The following is an 18,872-nucleotide window of genomic DNA, read 5'->3' as shown; positions in this document are numbered from 1 at the left end:
CACAGGGCGGGGGCGAGGAGGTCTATGAGGATAAACAAGATCATCTGAAGACTCTTCGCAAGTGTAAACACATCAGGTTGCACGTGCATTCTTAATTTGCTTGTTTTTTAATGTCTGTGTGCTTGACTTTGTAGCATTACTCTTTCTAAATGACTTGTTAAAATTTGTGCATGATTTCTCAGATCTGTAAAAGACCAAACTTGAAAACGTTAAAATTCCATCATATGCAAGTGTTTTGACACCCACAGTGTTTTTCTGTGGGGCTGAATGCTAAGGTCTCCCACTCAAAGCTACTCTACTTGAGCTATCATGGATAGCTCTAGTAAGTTGTCCCATCCCCTGTTCCACTTCTGACTTCTCATCTTGACCTGCTTCATTTATTTACCCATAGTCACCTTTTTTCTTCTCTTCTGATTCCTGTCTCTGTGGTGCGGTGTCCTTTCACGGATAGTCCCAATTTCCACCAGTTTTCAGGGACTACTTTGTCTCCCTTCCAGCCCGTCTTGCAGAGTCATTTTTATGCTTTTCTCTCCCCTCACCCTTGTGAGCTTATAAGTTTTATTCCCTTGTAAAAAATAGGTTGCAAAAACACAACAGATCAAGCTCTTTCCACTAGAGCAGTCATCACAGCATGGCTGTGGAGCCTCGTGGCTTGTGTGCTTTGCTTGCACCACGTGATGGTACAGAAGACCTTAGATGGCACCTGCTATTTGATCAGTTCTAGGACCTGAGGAATTGAAACAACCTTTCCTTAAGAATAAAATATGCGGAAATTTTTGCAGCAGAAATAGAAGTCTTGAAAGAGCACGTGAAACTGCAGTTTTTCAAAGATTTATAATGGAGTCAGATGGCAAAAAGTACACTCCTGATACACAGGTCAGCAGCACTTGCTGAATGTCATACTGCTTCTCCGAAGAACTGCAATACCAGAGCTTGTCAAGAGAAAGGCCACCTAACCTTTTAAGCTTAGGCTAACCACTTTTTTTTTAATTTAGCCTTAGAAGAAGCTGAACTGTTTTTGCTGGTTTTCCAAATGTTCCTCTTAAGGCAGGCACCTGGCATTGGAAATTTCATCCCAAACAGTTAAAATTTGATGAAACTTACAAGCAACTGAAGACAAGATATTAACATGGAATGTGTCAGGCAGCTTTTCATAGTATGTGGCACTGTTAGCTCCTTCTCTAAATCGTGACACGTACATGTTTCTATGTACTTGCGCTATGTACTTGCACTGTTCAAGTGTTAGTATTAGGAAATGGATCTTTAGTCCTGATGAGCCACTAGATATATTTGCAGCTTTATCTATGGTTTCACTGTTCCTACAAATTCATTCATTTTTTGAGAAGGAGCAACACGACTTTTATTTTGCATATGTCATGGAATCCGATACAAGGTCATTGCTTTTGGGATATTATTGAGCATTCAAGAAATGTGATATAAGGAACAGTTTTTAAATTAGCATGAATTGCAGTGTTAAGCAGCTATAAATTCATACTGATGGTTTCCTGAAATGCTTGACATAACTCAGCTGCAAGTTACAGGGTGAAGTTCATTGACTTTTATGTTTAGGGGATTATATATTGACAACAATAATCTCATTGGCTTTTTTAAATTGATCAATAAGAGGCATGGCAATAAAAAAAAAAAAGCAGAGTGCTAGTGAATGGTAGTAACTCAAATAAACAGAGTGTGTCAGGAATTCGGACACCCAGAATGGAGCCATGTGCTTAAAGATGACCTGCAAGGGATTGAGTGGAAAAGAGTGTCTGAACCTTTCTGTGTATAAAGAAAGGCAGAAAAGATGGGGATGGTGACTCTTTCCTGCTTGTTTTTCTTGTCTTGAAAGCAGCAGGCATGTCATCACTGGTATTCCCTGTGTTTGCCAGAAGACCTCTTGGTGGTCTTGCAGGCTGCATCGTGTGAATTCTCTCCCTTTAATTGAAAGGGTGGGGATACTGAATCTTTAACAAAGGTGTCTTTTTCCCAAGTGTCAATTAATTATGTTTGATTAAAAAGCATTTTAGAAAATCTGACTGAAAATTATTTCTTCTCATCACTGAATTGCTCAGCTTCCATTCTCTTGTGATGTCATGATTTCTTTAGGTCATTAAAGCCCTCAAAATTGATGGGGATCTAATTTCTACGGTAATTAATAAATTGCAATAACTGTGTCAAATCCTTATTTATCTATCACAAGGAGGCAAAACACATCCTGCATTACATTTTTATACTTTAAACGATTTTTTAGTTACCATCACTGCAGCTTTAACATTTTCCTCATACTTTCCTTGCAGGGATTTTATAAACTAGTTATATATTCATTCTTCCTTTTTTTTTTCCCCCTTATTAAGTAATGCCAGTGTGATTTGAAACAGCACTCTTGTTATCTCTGGGTAATTGATTTTAGTAATAACTTTTGTCTTTTCTAAGTTACAAAAGAAATGCTATTTATTGCCAGTATACAGGGAAAAACCTAACCTGACCTGGCATCTGCTACTAAAAAAAATATAGTGCTCTCACATGGTTTCACTGTCTGTTTCTTACCTATGACACAAGCAAGAGAAACCGGTTTGGTGGCAGTCATGTACCTGGTCCCATTTTCATCAAGTTTTTTTTTTCCCTTTTTCTTATTGCATAGAGCTTTGCGATAGCAGTGTAATATGCTACTGTAGGAATGGTCAGGAGATGGTCAGCCACAGAGAAGTGCTGGTACCTTGATGGAGGAAAATCTGTCACTGTTGTGTTTCTAGCCTGTCAGGAGACCCCAGTTAGGTGGCAGTGGTGATGGTTGGTTAGCCCCTACTCTCAAACTTCATTGCCCTCCTTAGCATGAGAATCAGCACTGCTTTCAAGACTTATTTCTGAGTTTTTACAGCAAGTGAGCTTATCCTAATTGTACTTAATTTGTAATAATGTTACATGTTCAGGCCTATTTTTGTACTACTTTGCTGTATGATTCATTTCTGAGAGGGGATGGGGGAGACTTCTGAAAAGGGTATGCTTCATCACTTGGATCAAAGGCTGCCAGTAGGAGAACTTTCAACAGCTGCGTAGATTTGACTGTATTTTGGTAGTGGTTATTGCTGTGGTAACTCTGAAGGAACAGATAAAAGGAAAATAAGGGATAGGGCTGAACTGGGGAAAATAGGGTTAAAAATAGTTTGGCTGAGAAAAGACCTAGAGAATTAACTACTTATAGAGCATGCTGTCATTCCAGTGTAGTTAAAGGTTTCAAACTTGGGAGACTGAATATTTGCCAGTTTGGCCCAAAATAATAGTACTTAGTGGGAGAAAAGAGATTTTTGTTAGAACTGTACCATGGCATTCTTGTACAGCCTGTGTTCCTGTAAAGATCAGTGTATGGTTGCCACCAGAGTGATGGAACATACAATGTGCCAGTTAGAATACACTGCCACCACCGTATTCAGACGTTGTCGAAAACTGTTCAGAAATAAATGCTTTACATTTCAGTACACCAAAGTCACTGTTGATGCACAGTCACTGATTGCAGGAGATGGGAATTGCCACAATAATAGATGCGACTGTTAGGTATTCTCTTGGTTGGCAGTTTTATAAATAGATATTTAAACCAAGTTAACCCACCCAGAAACATCAATGGTAGGAGTCTTAGAATCTATACTTTTATGTGTGTTTGTGTATGTGATTTAGGTTTTCTATTGCTATCAGTATTAATCTGAAATAAGAGATCAGTTGCAAAGTAGTTATGTCTTAACTGAAATCATAATCCTCTCCAGACCACCAAATTCTAATGTGGAGTGATTTATGAGGAAGAAGCAGTTGGATTTTGAAGAACTCTCTGCTTGCCTTGGGTTTGTTGTGTAAATTCAGGTAGCAGGGTTTTTTTTTATTATTTAAAAAAAAAAAAAAGGGAGAAGGAAAGTACAGCTCAAGATGGAGTGTCGCATGTCAGGACTTGTAGTTGGCATCTTCATAAAAAGGATGCAAAAACCTTGCAGGGCCAGTGTTTTGAATGTCATGATATATATCAGCTACCCTGACTGAAAAGAAGTTAATAAATATTCTGGATAACTTTTGCAAATTCATTGATTTGCTCGGTTAGTCTGAAACCTAGTATTTCATTTTTTGGGGGTGGTTGGTGGTCCCATTTATCTTTGCATCCTGCATTAAGACTGGATTATATAATGATTGTGTTTGATTTTCTACTTCAGTGGAGCAGCGCGACTTCATTGGAGTGGACGACACAGGAAAAAGATTGCTCTTCATGGCTAATGAAGCTGACTTGGATGAAGAACTTGTCATTAAAAGATCCATCCTTCAGAAGTAAGCTTACAAGTCCTTGTAATAGAAACTGAACCTGGGATGGGGGAAAACAACTGTGGACTAGGAGTGATGGTTAAAGACAAAGTAGGATGAGAAGGGAAGAGGAAAAGCAGCTTTTGCAATATTCAGGGAGCAGTATTTTATTATTCATTACATCATTACAAGAAGTTGATAGGCTTGTCTGATACCTTTGTTGTGGAAGAATTCCAGGGGAAAAAAAGGAATGGTGAAAAGGTAACTCTCCTTGAAATGAAGCCGGTATCGCTATAGTTCAGATACAGATTAAATTCAGAGATTCAGAAGTGGTAGACCTATGTCCGTAAATGAAATGCTAGTCTCGTTGGCTGAGTCCCAGATGGATTTACAGAGTATCTGAGAGAGGCTCTCGGGATTTCACAACACCCTTGTGCATATAAGACACAAAACCTCAGCTGTGTTTCCAGGCCCCGAAAGATTCATTAGAGAATCCATGTTATATCCACCATTAAACTGCACTGGGGACTTGGATGAATTTATTAAATACATCAGACTAGCTGAGCTTCCTGCACATAATTCATATCCATTAGTAGAAGAATGAAAGATGGTTTGTTGCTCTTTACGCTCTTCTGTACAGTAATTTTAGTTTTCTTGGACACACATTGTCTGACATTTTCTGAGGAAAGCTCTGCTGGCTCCTTCAGACCCAGCCTTTGTACTCTGTCCCAGGCTGACAGTCAGATTTTCACCTCTGTGAGATGAGACACCTGTGGGGCAGCCATCTGAGAGCTGGGAAATTCATCCATGTGGACCTTGTAAGTCAAGGATGCGGACATCTGGGGTCTGCTCCCAGATAATCTTTTCCGTGAAAATGCCTCTGGTGTGTGCTGTGGACCGCAGCTAGGTGTAATCTTTCCTTGAACATGCGAAATGTTCAGGGAGGTGCAAGGGAGGTGCTGTATGCCCATGGAAAGATGACTCCTCTTCTGCCTTGAGTGTAAGGATTACCCTAGAAGGAAGGTGGTCAAGAGTGAGCCATGTGTTAACTGCTGTGATGGAAAGAGCCTGTCCCAGTGTGTTCCCACTGGCTCTCTCCTGGGTTTTTCTTGGATGTGGCAGGGACCAAGCTGCAGGCAAGCCTTCTGTACATACACAGCAGCTGATCTGTATAGCGTAGGAAATTCAGCACTGTTGCATTCTGTGTTTTTGAGCAAACAAAGACTAATAGATCTATTTTGGGCTAGGGAGGAATATTTTATCTACTGTTAATGATAGGCTTGTCTTTATGGCTTTCTCCTAGCACTAGCGAGTGGCTGTGATACGACGACTTAGAAATTGCTGTAACATGTGTGATCTTAGTTGACCTCTGATTTTACAGGTTCATCTAACCAGAGGATTCTCATTCCTGTTACCCTATAGCTAAATTAATCAGGCTTTATCCTGCAGGCAAAACTTTGCTTTCAGGAACACCTGTTCGGATACATTGTCTTCAGCAGATCTTCTTGAGCATGACTGTTTGGGATTTGGTAAATGTAGTGTTGGTGATATACAGATGGGTTAAAAATCTGTCTGTCTCCCTGTCTTTCTTACATTTCCATATGGACGGCTATCAAAGCTAACATAAAGTGTTAACCACCCTCCAAGTAAAGCCCACAGATGATAGGATGCACAAAGAGAGAAGATCTGCTAAGTGTTAAAAAGAAGAAAAAAAAAATTAAGAAAAGGATGCTCTCAAGCATCAGGCAGAAGTATTGGGTCAGTATCCACCTGGGTGAGCTTCTGACTTCTGAAACTGCCTGCTGTGGATGCTCATGCGCTCTCTCTGTTTTACAGCTGCCATCTTGGAGCAGTTCTGAGGGAAGCAAAATAGTATATGGAAATTGTCAAATATTTTCATATGAGGCAATTCCAGGGTAACAACAACTGTGGGAGCTCTAGAAAGACAAAGTGTTGGCAGCTAATGATGTTTTAACCACTGTGTTGTCTAGACCTGCTCAAACCCTGACTTTCTCATGTGAGAAACAAAAGTGACGCTTAAAACCATCTTTGAAGTCTTTTTCTTTAATACATCATAGTAAAGCAAGGGGGGGGAGGGGGGGGAAGAGCAAGCCCAATCTCGTTTTTCTTCATGGATCACTTGAAGTGGCTGACTTTCAGCTACCATGTTGGCCGATTCTTGATCTCTGGACATTGTTTTGATGAAATAACAGACTTTGTGGCAAGATGGGAGAGTTTCCAGTACACTCATTCATTCCTCTGTAGAATACAATAGACATCTTGAGGGTGTTGCTTTTGTTTGTTTTGCTTTTAATGGTCCCTTTGAAGGGCTATGGTGGTCTTGTTACATGAACTCTAGAACTCCTTCAGCGCTTTTGCTCTTCAGATCCTTTTCTTTTTCTATTTTCTTTTTTCTCTCCCTTTTTAAGGAGGCGAGTGGAAGGAGAGACAGGGAGGGAGTGGTAAAAGGAATGGGAAGAGGGAAGATGAACGTTTCTTTAAAGCTAGGAATCTTGTTACTAGTAAAAATCTAGATCCCATATAGAAATAGTTCAAAGGACCTTTGGCTTCCCCTCCTCACAGGAGGGAAGTTGTGTTGACAAAACATCCAAAGTTGTAGAACGCTAATTTAAATCCTTGAAGAAAAACCTTTTTCCTGACCTTTGCCTTCTTCCTATCATTGGATTTCACGCTTTTCACTTTTCTGCCATAAAAGAGCAGCTGGTGGGGAGGAACAGGGGAAAACACACATTCTCCTGAGTACCTGTTGAGTATTAAATATTTATTTGCTCTTGACTCAGGCATTTTGTAATAACAAAAGTGTTACAGAATGAAAGATTTTAATAGGATTTCTAAGTTCATGTGTAACCTGTTATTCTCTTTCTCAGTTTGGTTAGGATTTCTTTTCCAGATTTGTTGTTTTGATTTGTTTTGGGGTTTTGTTAGTTGTGGATAGCCATTTTGGTTTTGAGAATGCCTCTCCTTGTTACACCACAGAAAGGAGCCTTGCTCCTTTGCTTGCCAGAGCAAATCTGGCAAAGCTTTCCATTCAGCTGTTAAAATTGTCCTTTTTTTTTTTTTCCCCTGTGCTGTTAATCACCCTGATGACAAGTCCCACAGGTAGCATCCTCCCTCCAGTAAACAAGTGCAAAAGAGTATGAAATACATCCATCCAGGCACGTTTTGGTGTGCATCAGGATGGGCCAGGAGGCAAATTTATTGGTGGTGCCTAGAGAGACTAATGCTGCTGGGGAAAGCATTTTCAAGGAAATGGTTCCCTGTTTGGGTAATGAGAGCTTATAAAAAGCCATGAACAGCCTGTGCATGTCATTCACTTTGGCAAATAGCTGCAAGATGAGATACTAGAATGAAAGAAATACAGTTTGGGGAAGTTTCGGAGCCAGCTTAGGGCCCTTTGAAGAGAAAAAAATAAAGTTATGTACTCATCCCTGGAGCCTGGTTTTGCCGGTGACATCTCCCTGACTTGGGTCTTGGCAGGATGAAGGAGTGAGGAAATGATGAGAATTCCATAGCTGCTGCCTTTGCTTTTGGAGGGGGCAAAGGTATTTGTTTTCAAAGCACGATTACAATGGACAGGGAGCTTTTTTGCTCCACCTCTGATATTTATGGTCATGCAAAGTGAGACAGTAAAAGACACCTGTTGGAGCAGGTCTAAATTTGGAGCATTTCCTTTTAAGATCTTGTGGGCTGTGTAAGGGTGAGTTCAGCCTTCGTGGGTGTTCTGTCTGCACAGACGCAGGTGCAGGGCTTCTCCTGGAGAATATGTTAATAAATCACCATGACAATTCCAGCTATTTATTACCTCATGTGCTTCAGACAAAAAGGAATACCTCATCTATAAATATATACAGTACTAACATTAGTAACCTTGAAGTAACAATACAGATCTGTTTTTAAGATATTTTAATAAAAAAAGGGGGGTAAGATGGGGGAGTTTTTTCTTCCTTTTCCCCTTGCATCATGAGAGTAAAAATGAATGGTGTAGTATAATTTTAAAAGTCAGCGTTGCCAAGTGGGTAGGTAATGGGAATTCAGGAGTAGCTTTGATACACTTGATTTCCTTTCTGTTGCCTTGGGATATTGCCTTTTTTTTCTGCTGATAATTTGTTTTAAATAAGTGGATCATATATAAACACTGCAACTTCCTTAGTGTTTCTGTTCTCTGAAGCTGCCCTCCTTGGGAAATTGGCATCTCTGAAATACTTTGCCACTCCTATTGTTGTTCTTTTGGGTTTTTTTCTTTTAAAATCTACTTCCATGAGAAAGGCTGGGAATGACGCAGGTATAGGCAGATGCATGTATAAAGCGTCCTAAGCTAGACCATGGGCAGATGTCCTCTTCCAGATCCAGCTGTGCTAGTGAAGGAGGCCATCACCTCCAGCTTGCCCCCAGCTGGATGTATGATCGAATACTTCATAAGCCACATGCGTCAAAATGAGTTGCATTACTTTTGATAGATTAAACAGCAGAACTTTGATAACTTGGTTCTTTTTATTTTGTACATTAGGGAGTAGTCCCCACAAGCTGTGCCAGTGGCAGGGAAGGGAGGAATGCAGTAACCCAACTCAGTAGGGAAATCCTGAGGAGCAACTCAGGGCAGACCAGGGAGCAAAACCTCTTTGCTCGGCTCAGCTGTCTACAGAATGAATATACATGTATTAGCTTTGGTGGTGTTCCCGTGTTGGAAAAATCAGTCATTTCACTGATGTTAGCAAACTTTTGTTATTAAGTTTCCTTTGCATTCAAATGATATTTTGAGAAATGCCATGGAAAGATGTTGGATATATCTTTTTTCTCTAAAATGTGACTTTTATAGAGTGATGCGTAGATCTTCATGTCTTTCCTGTTATTCCAGGTCTGCTCCTTTCATAAATAAAAATAAAATTTTCTGACTAGCATCCAGAAAACAAGTCAGGTTCTTTTTGGCTCCTCATCACAAAAATAGAAATTGTATGTGTTGCTTTAGGTAATAATCCTTTTGCAGATGCATAAGCCAGAAAAGAATCTGGTTCCCTTTCCCAGAACTGAATTGGTTTCACAGTACTAGTAGGAATTTAGAAAGTTGTAAAAAGTTATTTTAGCCAGTAAAGCAAGCGGATCTGACTCTGAATCAAAACAGGGGAACTAGGTCTATTGAATAAGAGAGTGTGATTTTTACACACTTAACTTCTCAGGCTATAACCACACTTTAAAAATGTTGGTGTAGCTTTAATCGTATTTCTTTACAAAAAAGGATTTTGCTGAACATTTCAGAAAAAGATATTGGCCTGTGAGTTGTTGTTTGAGCCATGAGTTGGGAGTAGATGTTCTCAAGATGCCCTTGGAGGTCTTGCTTGCCTGTTTAGAAATTTCTTAGTTCACTAAGAGTAGCTGCTGTAACTAAAAGGCATTAATTTTCTCAGAAAGTTTGCCCTTTTTATTATGCTTTTAGACTTTGCTCAACTTGCTCTGCTTTTTCTGTAAATATGTTGGGGATGAGTGTAGCCTACAACTTCAGAAATGGAGTATTTCTAAAATGATTTATTGTTTCTAAAATGGATGTAGCCAAATACAAGGAAAACATTTTAATTTGGTGCTTTTATATGTTATGCTTGTACAATAAACATGAACATACTATGAAAGCAGTTTGTGAGACATTGACTTTGTATTTCAAAGAACATACTGCTATTACTGATTTTAATACTGTTGCTTCCACAGGATTTTATTGTGTTTTGTTGCTGCTGTGTTATTTTATTCATTCAGTGGGGGGGCGTGAAAAGAATGTACAACGTATCCAGGTCCTATTTATAAAAGAAAGGTCATGCCATGTCTTGACAGCTTGTGCAGGTAAGAGGTCATGAATCTTAGAATCTGGAATATTAGCAACAACTTCTGTTGAATGTAGCTATAGAAAGACTTATTGGCAATGGGTTTAATTTTACTGCAAGATTCTTGCCAGCGTTACAGTACACATAAGACTAAAAGCAGAGAGCGTGAGGCTCAACATTTGGTTTCTAATCGTCAGTAAATGTATGTTGCGTGGATCGTCATTAGTCATTTGTCTGTCTGTCTGCTGTGGTCTCAGACCAGCACTTAGCCCATGATTTGGTTTTACTTTTCGGAGGTTTCAAAGGAGGAAGAGCTGACTGTATTGCTTGGACACCCTTGAGTCCATGTGACTTGGTAAATGCAGTGCTCTGGGTGAGTCATTAGGTTGGACAATACTGAAGTTGAATCTCTCTCATTGTTACTCTAAGCCAGGCTTGGGTCTTGAAAAGATGACAAATGGTCTGTTCGTTTTAGAAAGATGTCTTAATATTTTAATACAGTTGCCACTGTGTAGTTTTTAGCAACACTGTAAGTTAGTTTATTTTGTAGAGTTGATGGGAAATGCAGCCATCACCGGTTGTTTTTGTGACGTATTTACGTCAATTGATCCAGATGTAACCTGTATGATCAAAAAGTTCCTCTGAATGGTCTGGTTAGAAGTGAAACACAGAATGATCAATGATTTGCTTTTAATGTATGTTTTCAGCCATATCATGTATTCAGTAAAGCTGCCTGTTGAAATCTTAGGGTTTCAGCTCGTGTCCAGTGATCCCAGAATGACCAGTATGTGACAGAGGGACACAGACTCCTTATTGTGCGGTTGGGATGGCACACAGAAAAAAAAAGCCAAAGGTCAGAGGAGTTATCCCCGCTTGTGCAAGCGCTGTCAGGCTCTCCCCTACCACATGTCCACCATGTGTTCCTCATCAGCGGGATGTGGAACTCCATGACGCAGAGCAGACTGGAATGCGGAGTTAGTTAACACCCGCCGTTGGGGAATTTATCAGCCAATGTGGAATATAGGGGGGAAGAAACAGCCTAGTTTAAAGCAAAGTAAGGGTGAAATGAGGCATGTGACTGTTCCTCTTCAGTTAAAAGGTCTGATTCTGCTTGGGGCTGAGGTCCTGGCTCCTGAGTCCAGCCAAAGCTTGTGGTTCCCTTACTGTTCTGTGTTACTGATTTTTTTTTTTTTTTTTTTTTTTTTTTTTTAAAATCCTTTAAATTGTCAGGCTTAGCAGAAGATTTTTGCAGTGGGCTGGAGGGAAATACCCTTGGGATTTTTGCAAGGAACCATTCATCTAGTTTATTCTAAGAAACCCGGACTTAGAAGAGCCTTTCCTTTATCCTGGTCATTGAGATCCCAAATCACTAACTTGCAGGGATACATAAAAGTGATAGCCTCTCTGTTAAAATTAGCTACACTTGGTATCAATTGAACTGTAGTTGCATAATATTTTTAGTGCTGATTTATTACACTTACTTCATGGCTACTGTGAACTCTAACCTGGATGATTTACTGTGATCTTTAGCACTGCTAAGAATATTGTGAAAGTCATAATGGACAGAGTCAGAATATACAATTAGCTGGTTGAAGGTATATGTGTGCCCACGATCCTTACTGGGTTCGCATTCTACTTTACTCGCAGCAAATATATATCTTTCAAAATGTTTCCATTCATTCAGAATACAATGCTGAATTCCCTCTTGAATAGCTGTTGTGTGGTTCTCCCCAAACAGCATTGTGCTGGCAGTTTCTGGAATTACACAGGAAATGAAGAGCATAGCAAACTTTCCTTTCTCTTGCTAAGACATGCTCCCCGGGAGTTCTTCCAGTAGATCGAGTAAATAGCAGAGATCTATTCCTAAGGGCAGCATGTCCTCTACATTTCTGCTTTGAGAAATCCTAATTTTCGCTGGCTTTAAATCCTTCCTTTCTTCATCAAATTTATTGCACCATTTCCTCAGCTAGAGAGGATTAGATAGAGATTCCTTTTACATGCAGTAAAACTTCTTATCCACTTGTCTTAGAGATTTCTTATAGGACTCTTCCCTTCCCCAGTCACCAAATATGAAATACTCTGTTAGGAATTATGAGGAAATGGCTATTAGACCTTGATATGTGAACTGGCAATGCAGAATGCTGTATCTTGCACAATTACTCATTCTAAGTATAACTTACATGTACCTCCATACCTGCATATTGGTGGGCAATAGCTGTTGGTATTACTTGGGTCAATCATCTTGAAACCCTTTAACCTTTTAAAAAAACATGTAGAGGGTGGTATTCATAATTCAGGTTAGTGGAAGCTCAAGATTTTGAAAAAGCTGGGTCAGTCAATACAGAGAGATTTAAAAAGGGAATAATTTAGGGCCTTCAGACAGAAAAAAATTGGCTCATGGACTTTAATTAAACTCCAAGGGTTGGAAGCAAACCGGTAAGAAAGCAAGGGAAATTCAAGTTAAAGCTCAACTTCTAGTTTTTCTGCATATAAATCCTCCAGCAGCTGGTGATATTTGCAAGAGCACAAGAGACTGTCTTTCAGTATTCCCTTTGATTTTATTTTTTTCCCTTTGCTTTGTTATTCCCAAGGTGTAGCATTAAATATAATTTCAGAGGCCATGTGTGTCCCCAACTCCTCTGTCCCATCTCTATGGTACATGTGTTCATACATGTATGCATATGTCTAATGTATAGCTTTGTTCACTAATGTATGGGTACAGCATTTCTAGAACTAGGTGTTTATTTTTTTGTCAGGTTTTTTCCCCCAAATGACCTACAGCATTTCTGAAAATACCTCTGAAATTCCCACTTCTGTGACTTTGAGCCTTAGCCAGGTAGAATAGTAATAACAGAATCACGGCCAGCGGTGCCATAAATTTCAACTAAAGTATCGGGCAAGAAGGCTGATTTCTGTTTGTACTGTTGTTAGAGATATTTATGCAGGGCAGGTCTTTCAGCAAGTGTGATTATTTTCAGAGAGGCCCTCTCTCCATTCTTGCATTAGAATGTGCTGGGGATGTCTGCGGGGAACGGCACCTGACGAACAGCAGCCAGAGACAAGGAATAAAATCCCTTGGGAATGACACTTCTCTTTATGGCCATTTTTCACTTCTAAGGCCACTTGAAAAATATTGTTCTTCAGGTAGATCTCCTTCCTAGATCCCTGGGTTAGCATTTGGGTGCCTGCCATTTTCCCAGACCAAGGAGCTACTGAAGACTTAAGCTTTTCAAGTAGGAAAGTATGCAAGCACATATTTTGCAGCACCAGATGCTATTGAAAGAATAATGGACCCTTCCCACATTCAACTCCATTCTTCTTGCACTCACTCCCAGACCTCTGGAGCCACTGTGCTAGCAAATGATTACATTCTGTTTCTCTTCTGTAGCTCTTCCTAAACAAAATGTTAATTGAGACATTGATTTGTACAATTTAGATTCCTTTGTTAAGTCAGTGTAGTTAAAAGTAGCCTCTGGCTATTGAGGGGATAGATCAGCGAGACAAATTAGTGCTTGCTGGTATGTTTTTCTATATCTTACTCTTTGAGAAAATAGTATCTATTTCAGATTTAAGGAATATGTCTCTTGCATGTGTTTGTTTTAGATGTACCCCATGATAGTGTAGCTCTAGAACGCAGGATTCTGGGTGTTTTCTGATTTACGTTGTTATATGAAGGAAGCAACTTGATAAAGAGTAGACTTTGGCATTTTTTTGCTCTGCTCTTGATGTTTGTCAACTGAAAAGAAGGGGTTATGATACTAGGGTTGTTATATAGATTCCAGGCTTTCATATGTGACAGGAGTAACTTCATGCCTGGGGTAAAAAATGACTTCTCATGTCCTGGACAACTGTTGACTTAAAGGGTTTGCAGAAAAGTTGTCTCACCTTACTTCTCAGTAATCTATTCTTGTCTTTGGAAAAAAATGGAAATGTTAATCTGTTTGTTGTAGAGAACCATTAAAATAAGCAACCTTTGTGTTCACAGAGGAAGAGTTCTCTTGTTCTACAGGTGATCTGGTGCTGGAAAGGATAAACGTTAACATGTGAATTGATGTGCTATCACCTGTTCGTATTAAGAATGTCTTGTAATTAATATACAAAGAGATCTCTCTTCTCTACTTGGCTTTGTGGCCTTGAGAAGTCCACTTAAGGTTTGTCTCTCACACTTTTCACTTTTTAAAATGAACGCAGTATTACTTTCCTGTCTCATAGGGGCATAACTCATGAATGTTTATGTCAGTACTGTAAATATAAAATGCTGCTCTGAGTACAGGGCATTAACTGTTGGCTTTCCTACATTTAGAATCAGAATAGTGCTTGTTAAAATGACCTGCAGGAAGCAGCTGATGTAACACAGCATACAGCATGAGCTACAGATCATGTTTAAACCTAGATTTCCAGTTTCAGCACTTGCATTTCTGCATGTCAGATGCCAATAGTATTTAAATGTGTTATTGTATAGTTTATTGTGTGTTACATTGTTATGCGCTGCTATTCTTATCACTCCACTGTCTATTAATTTCTTTTCAATGTACTCATTTTCCAGTTTTTCATATAAAAGCACTGGACATACAGTGAAAAATGAAATATGTTTTCTTTTGCATTAACAAGCCACCACTGCTGAGTGTACACGATCAAATTTGTAGATAGATGGTTCCTTGCGTGCGCATGAACTGGTTTTACAAATGCTGCCTTGAGTCTGGCACAGCTTGTAGCAGTGCACCTGAACTAACATGCGAGTGGCTGTACTGCTGCCAGGGCCAGGCTGGGCTGGCAGCGGCCATAGCTGGGCAGGCAGGGCAGCTCCTGAGCTAGCGAGTCCTGTGGGGGCTCAGGGCACGCCGTGGAAGTACCAAAAGGACTTGATAGGAGCCAGTTCTGGTGCAGAAGTAGTAGTATCATCTAGGCTTTCTCCAATCCCTATTACTCTGGATAAAGGGGAAAAAGTGATGTTTATGTTTCTTAATTCTTGCGTTTGTTTCCTGCTTTCCACTGCCAGTTTGGCCACCTGATGGCAGCTTTTGAATTCTGAGATAAGAATTGTGGTTTTGTTACCCATACGTACAGCTTTGGTCAGCACTTTCCGGATCCAACAAAATGCAAATATCAAACAAGAGTTAATCTTTTCTAGTTCTTCAAATAGTGTACTTTTCACAGTAGAAAAGTAATTCCCTTTAGAAGGTGATCACTCTAAAGACTAACTGCTTTCATTTCTCCTAAACATTTTAATAGCATGACAACACATTTTTTACATCTTGTCCTGCCTGGACTGGCCCAAGGGCTACTGCATGAACTATCTCCTGTTTAATTTGTTCAAAAGCTTGTCAGTGCACAGGGCACCATTTGAAATTGTACTTCTTCCGGGTCACTTGATAGAGAGGTCTTATAATCAGACTGTAATTTGCATTCTCCAAAAACCCACAACACCTAAGAAAGCTTGTGTTTCCTTCTTGCTAGTTGGTGGAGACATGGCTGTTATTTTGTTTATCACATCCATTGGGATCTGACAACGTTCATCTTGCCATTTTATTCCTAAAAACTGGATCTCCTGTGTAGGTCCCTTGGCCTTACTTTGTTTTACGGCAACACCGGCCTTCAGAAGGATTTGGACTATTTTCTTCCCCTTCTCAAAAGATTGTTCTGCTGTGTTGCTCCATACGATGATGTCATCAATGTATTGCAAGTGTTCCGGAGCTTCACCCTGTTCCAGTGCGGTGTGGATCAGTCCATGGCAAATGGTAGGGCTGTGTTTCCACCCTGGAGCAGTTGATTCCAGGTGTACTGGACGCCCTTCCAAGGGAAAGCAAACTGTGGCCTGCACTCTGCTGCCAGAGGGATTGGGAAAAATGCATTAGCGATATCAATTGTGGCATACTACTTGGCTGCCTTTAACTCCAGTTCGTCTTGAAGTTCTAGCATGTCCAGCATGGCAGCATTCAGCAGTGGCATGACTTCGTTCAGGCCATGATAGTCTACTGTTAGTCTCCACTCTCCATTAGACTTTCATTCTGGCCACATGGGACTGTTAAAGGGTGAGCGAGTCTTGCTGATCACTCCTTGGCTCTCCCGTCAATGAATCAGGTTATGGATAGGAATCAGGGAGTCTCAGTTGGTGCGATATTGCCACCGGTGCACTGTTGTGGTGGCGATGGGCACACATTGTTCTTCAACCTTCAGCAACCCCACAACAGAAGGGTCCTTCAAGAGACCGGGCAAGGTACACAGCTGTTTAATTTCCTTTGTCTCCAGGGCAGCTATACCAAAAGCCCACCGGTACCCTTTTGGGTCCTTGAAATACCCACTCCTGAGGTAGTCTATGCCAAGGGTGCACAGAGCCTCTGGGCCACTCACAATGGGGTGCTTTTGCCACTCATTCCTGGTTAGGCTCACTTCAGTCTTCAATACAGTTAGCTGTTGGGATCCCCCTGTCACTCCAGAAATACAAATGGTTTCTGCCCCTTTATAGCTTGATGGCATCAGGGTACACTGTGCACCGGTGTCTACTAGAGTTTTATACTCCTGTGGGTCTGATGTGCCAGGCCATCAAATCCACACAGTCCAGTAAACCCGGTTGTCCCTTTCCTCCACCTGGCTGGAGGCAGGGCCCCTCTAGTCCTCATCATAGTATTCCTTACTCATTTCTTGTAAATGTGTATCAAAAGTCCCTTTATTAAGATCAGAAGTCAAATCAGCCTTCTACTCTGTCTGGGGAATGGCTCACTGGAAACTGGAGCAGCAATTTTCCTGGAAGAACCCACTTCTGTGATTTTTTTTTTTTTTTTTTTTTTTTTTCTTTTCCTTGCAACTCACGTACCCATGCGTCTAGGGTTGAAGTAAATTTTTCCATCCACTTCCTCATGTTCTCTCTGTGGTCATGCAGGTAAAACCATAGGGTGGCCTAAGGTGTGCACCCACGATATCCTCTCTCTTGAGCAGAGGGACGCTTACTCCTAATGACTGACGTACTGGTCCATACAGGTGGGGAGTAGGACATATCCTCTTTGAGTTGCTGGAACTCCCGGGACAGTTTTTTGGACAGTTTTTCCACAGCCGAGATGCAGGCCCATAGGGAGGAAGAGAGACTTTCTTCGTAATGCCAGAGTTGGCCAGCCAATTTATCCACCATTTGTCCCTCTCCGTCTTTCCAGGTCGTTACTGACAATGAGTTTGCATGCGACGATGGCGCGCTCCATACAAACTTCTGCCACGTGGGTTGCATGCTCTTGACTTCATCTGGATCTTTGGATAACTGCTCATTGTTCAGGTCATCATAAATCACCTCCAGCACGGCTAATTCCCTCAGGTACTGGACACCTCTCTCCATGGTGGTCCACTTGCCTGGGTGACATGTAACATCTTCCTTGAAGGGATACCTTTCCTTCACATCTGACAGGAGTTGCCTCCAGAGGCTGAGGGCTTGTGCCCCTTTTCCAGTAGCTCTGTCAATGCCCCCTTCCCTAGAAAGGGATCCCAGCTGCTTGGGATCCCTACCCTCTAAATCCAGGCTAGAGGCCCTGTTATCCCAGCATCGGAGCAGCCAGGTGACAATGTGCTCACCTGGATGTCAACTGAAATCTTCTCGCATATCCCGCAGCTCACTCAGGGATAGGGATCGGGTGGTTACCATCTCATTTATGGGTTCTGCCTCTTCCTTCTCATGTTGTCGTGATGGCCCTGGTTCATCTTCATCCCTTACTAAACGAGCTGATTTTCTTGTGTATTTCTTCTTGTGTATAGGGGTGACTGATACCGGCACAGGTTGGTTCTCTGGTTCAGCCGCAGTGCCTGCCACCGGGGTTTGAGTAGCCGCAGTGCCTGTCATGGGGGTTTGAGTAGCCACAGTGCCTGTCGCGGGGGCAGATCTCTGGATGGTATTCTTAAATAGTTGTTTAACCCTAAACAAGACCTGAACCACATTCAGGAGACATGGCAATAGGAACATGCTGGTTTGAACATCCCAAGGATATTCAAAATTCTCAAGAGCTGTCGTAACTAGCCTGAAGGAGAAAGGGGAGGTGAAGGAGTGGGGGAAATGTGTCGTCCCCCCCCGTTTCCCCCATAGATTGGTTCTCTGAGGAGAAAAGGTAAAGAGTGTAATTATTAATATTTTCCGAGAGGTGGCTCCCAAGGTACGGAGATGACCGCAATGCCGAGTACAAATACCAGATTAGTCTTATGACCAAAAAATTTTATCATATCATAAACCAGTGTTATACAGAGCAGCAAAATGATAACCTTGATCCAGCTCCCGGAGGTGATAAACAGCACAACAGGGAACGTATACTGCAAGTAAGGTATTACATAACACAATTTTGAGAGCAAGCATGACACCTTTGAGAGCAAATAAATCAACATGTGACCAGTGACTATTAAACCAATATAATGAATGCTTAAAATTTGCCTTAACACTCTCTGGTCAGATCTGTCGTTATCTCAACCCTTTGTGCCCCACATTGGGTGCCAAAAGAACTGTTGTGGTTTAACCTGGCAGGCAGCTAAACACCACACAGCCGTTTGCTCAGCGCAGCACCCTGCCAGTGGGCTGGGGGAGAGAATCAGGGGGGAAAAAAAAAAAAAAAGTAAAATTTGTGGTTGAGATAAAGACAGTTTAATAGGACAGAAAAGGAAGGAAAAATAATAATCATGATAAAAGAATATACAAAATAAGTGATGCACAATGCAATTGCTTGCCACCTGCCAACCGATGCCCAGCCAGTTCCCAAGCAGCGGTTGCCGGTCCCTGGCCAATTCCTCCCAGCTTATATACTG

General features: G+C 41.1%; 1 protein-coding gene across 2 annotated transcripts in view; it reads left to right on the top strand.

Moving 5' to 3' along the window:
* The window catches only part of EIF2B3 (eukaryotic translation initiation factor 2B, subunit 3 gamma, 58kDa), a 105,565-nt gene that overhangs the window by 22,343 nt on the left and 64,350 nt on the right, over positions 1-18,872 (top strand). For both annotated transcript variants that reach the window (XM_009587345.1, XM_009587346.1), the window contains exon 4: positions 4,191-4,302. In XM_009587345.1, the coding sequence (XP_009585640.1) occupies positions 4,191-4,302 (112 nt within the window). The remainder of the gene's footprint in view (positions 1-4,190; positions 4,303-18,872) is intronic.

The sequence above is a fragment of the Fulmarus glacialis genome, unplaced genomic scaffold (genome assembly GCF_000690835.1).
Source record: "Fulmarus glacialis isolate BGI_N327 unplaced genomic scaffold, ASM69083v1 scaffold2101, whole genome shotgun sequence".
Taxonomy (NCBI): Eukaryota; Metazoa; Chordata; class Aves; order Procellariiformes; family Procellariidae; genus Fulmarus; species Fulmarus glacialis.
This window is presented reverse-complemented; position numbering and strand designations above follow the sequence as displayed.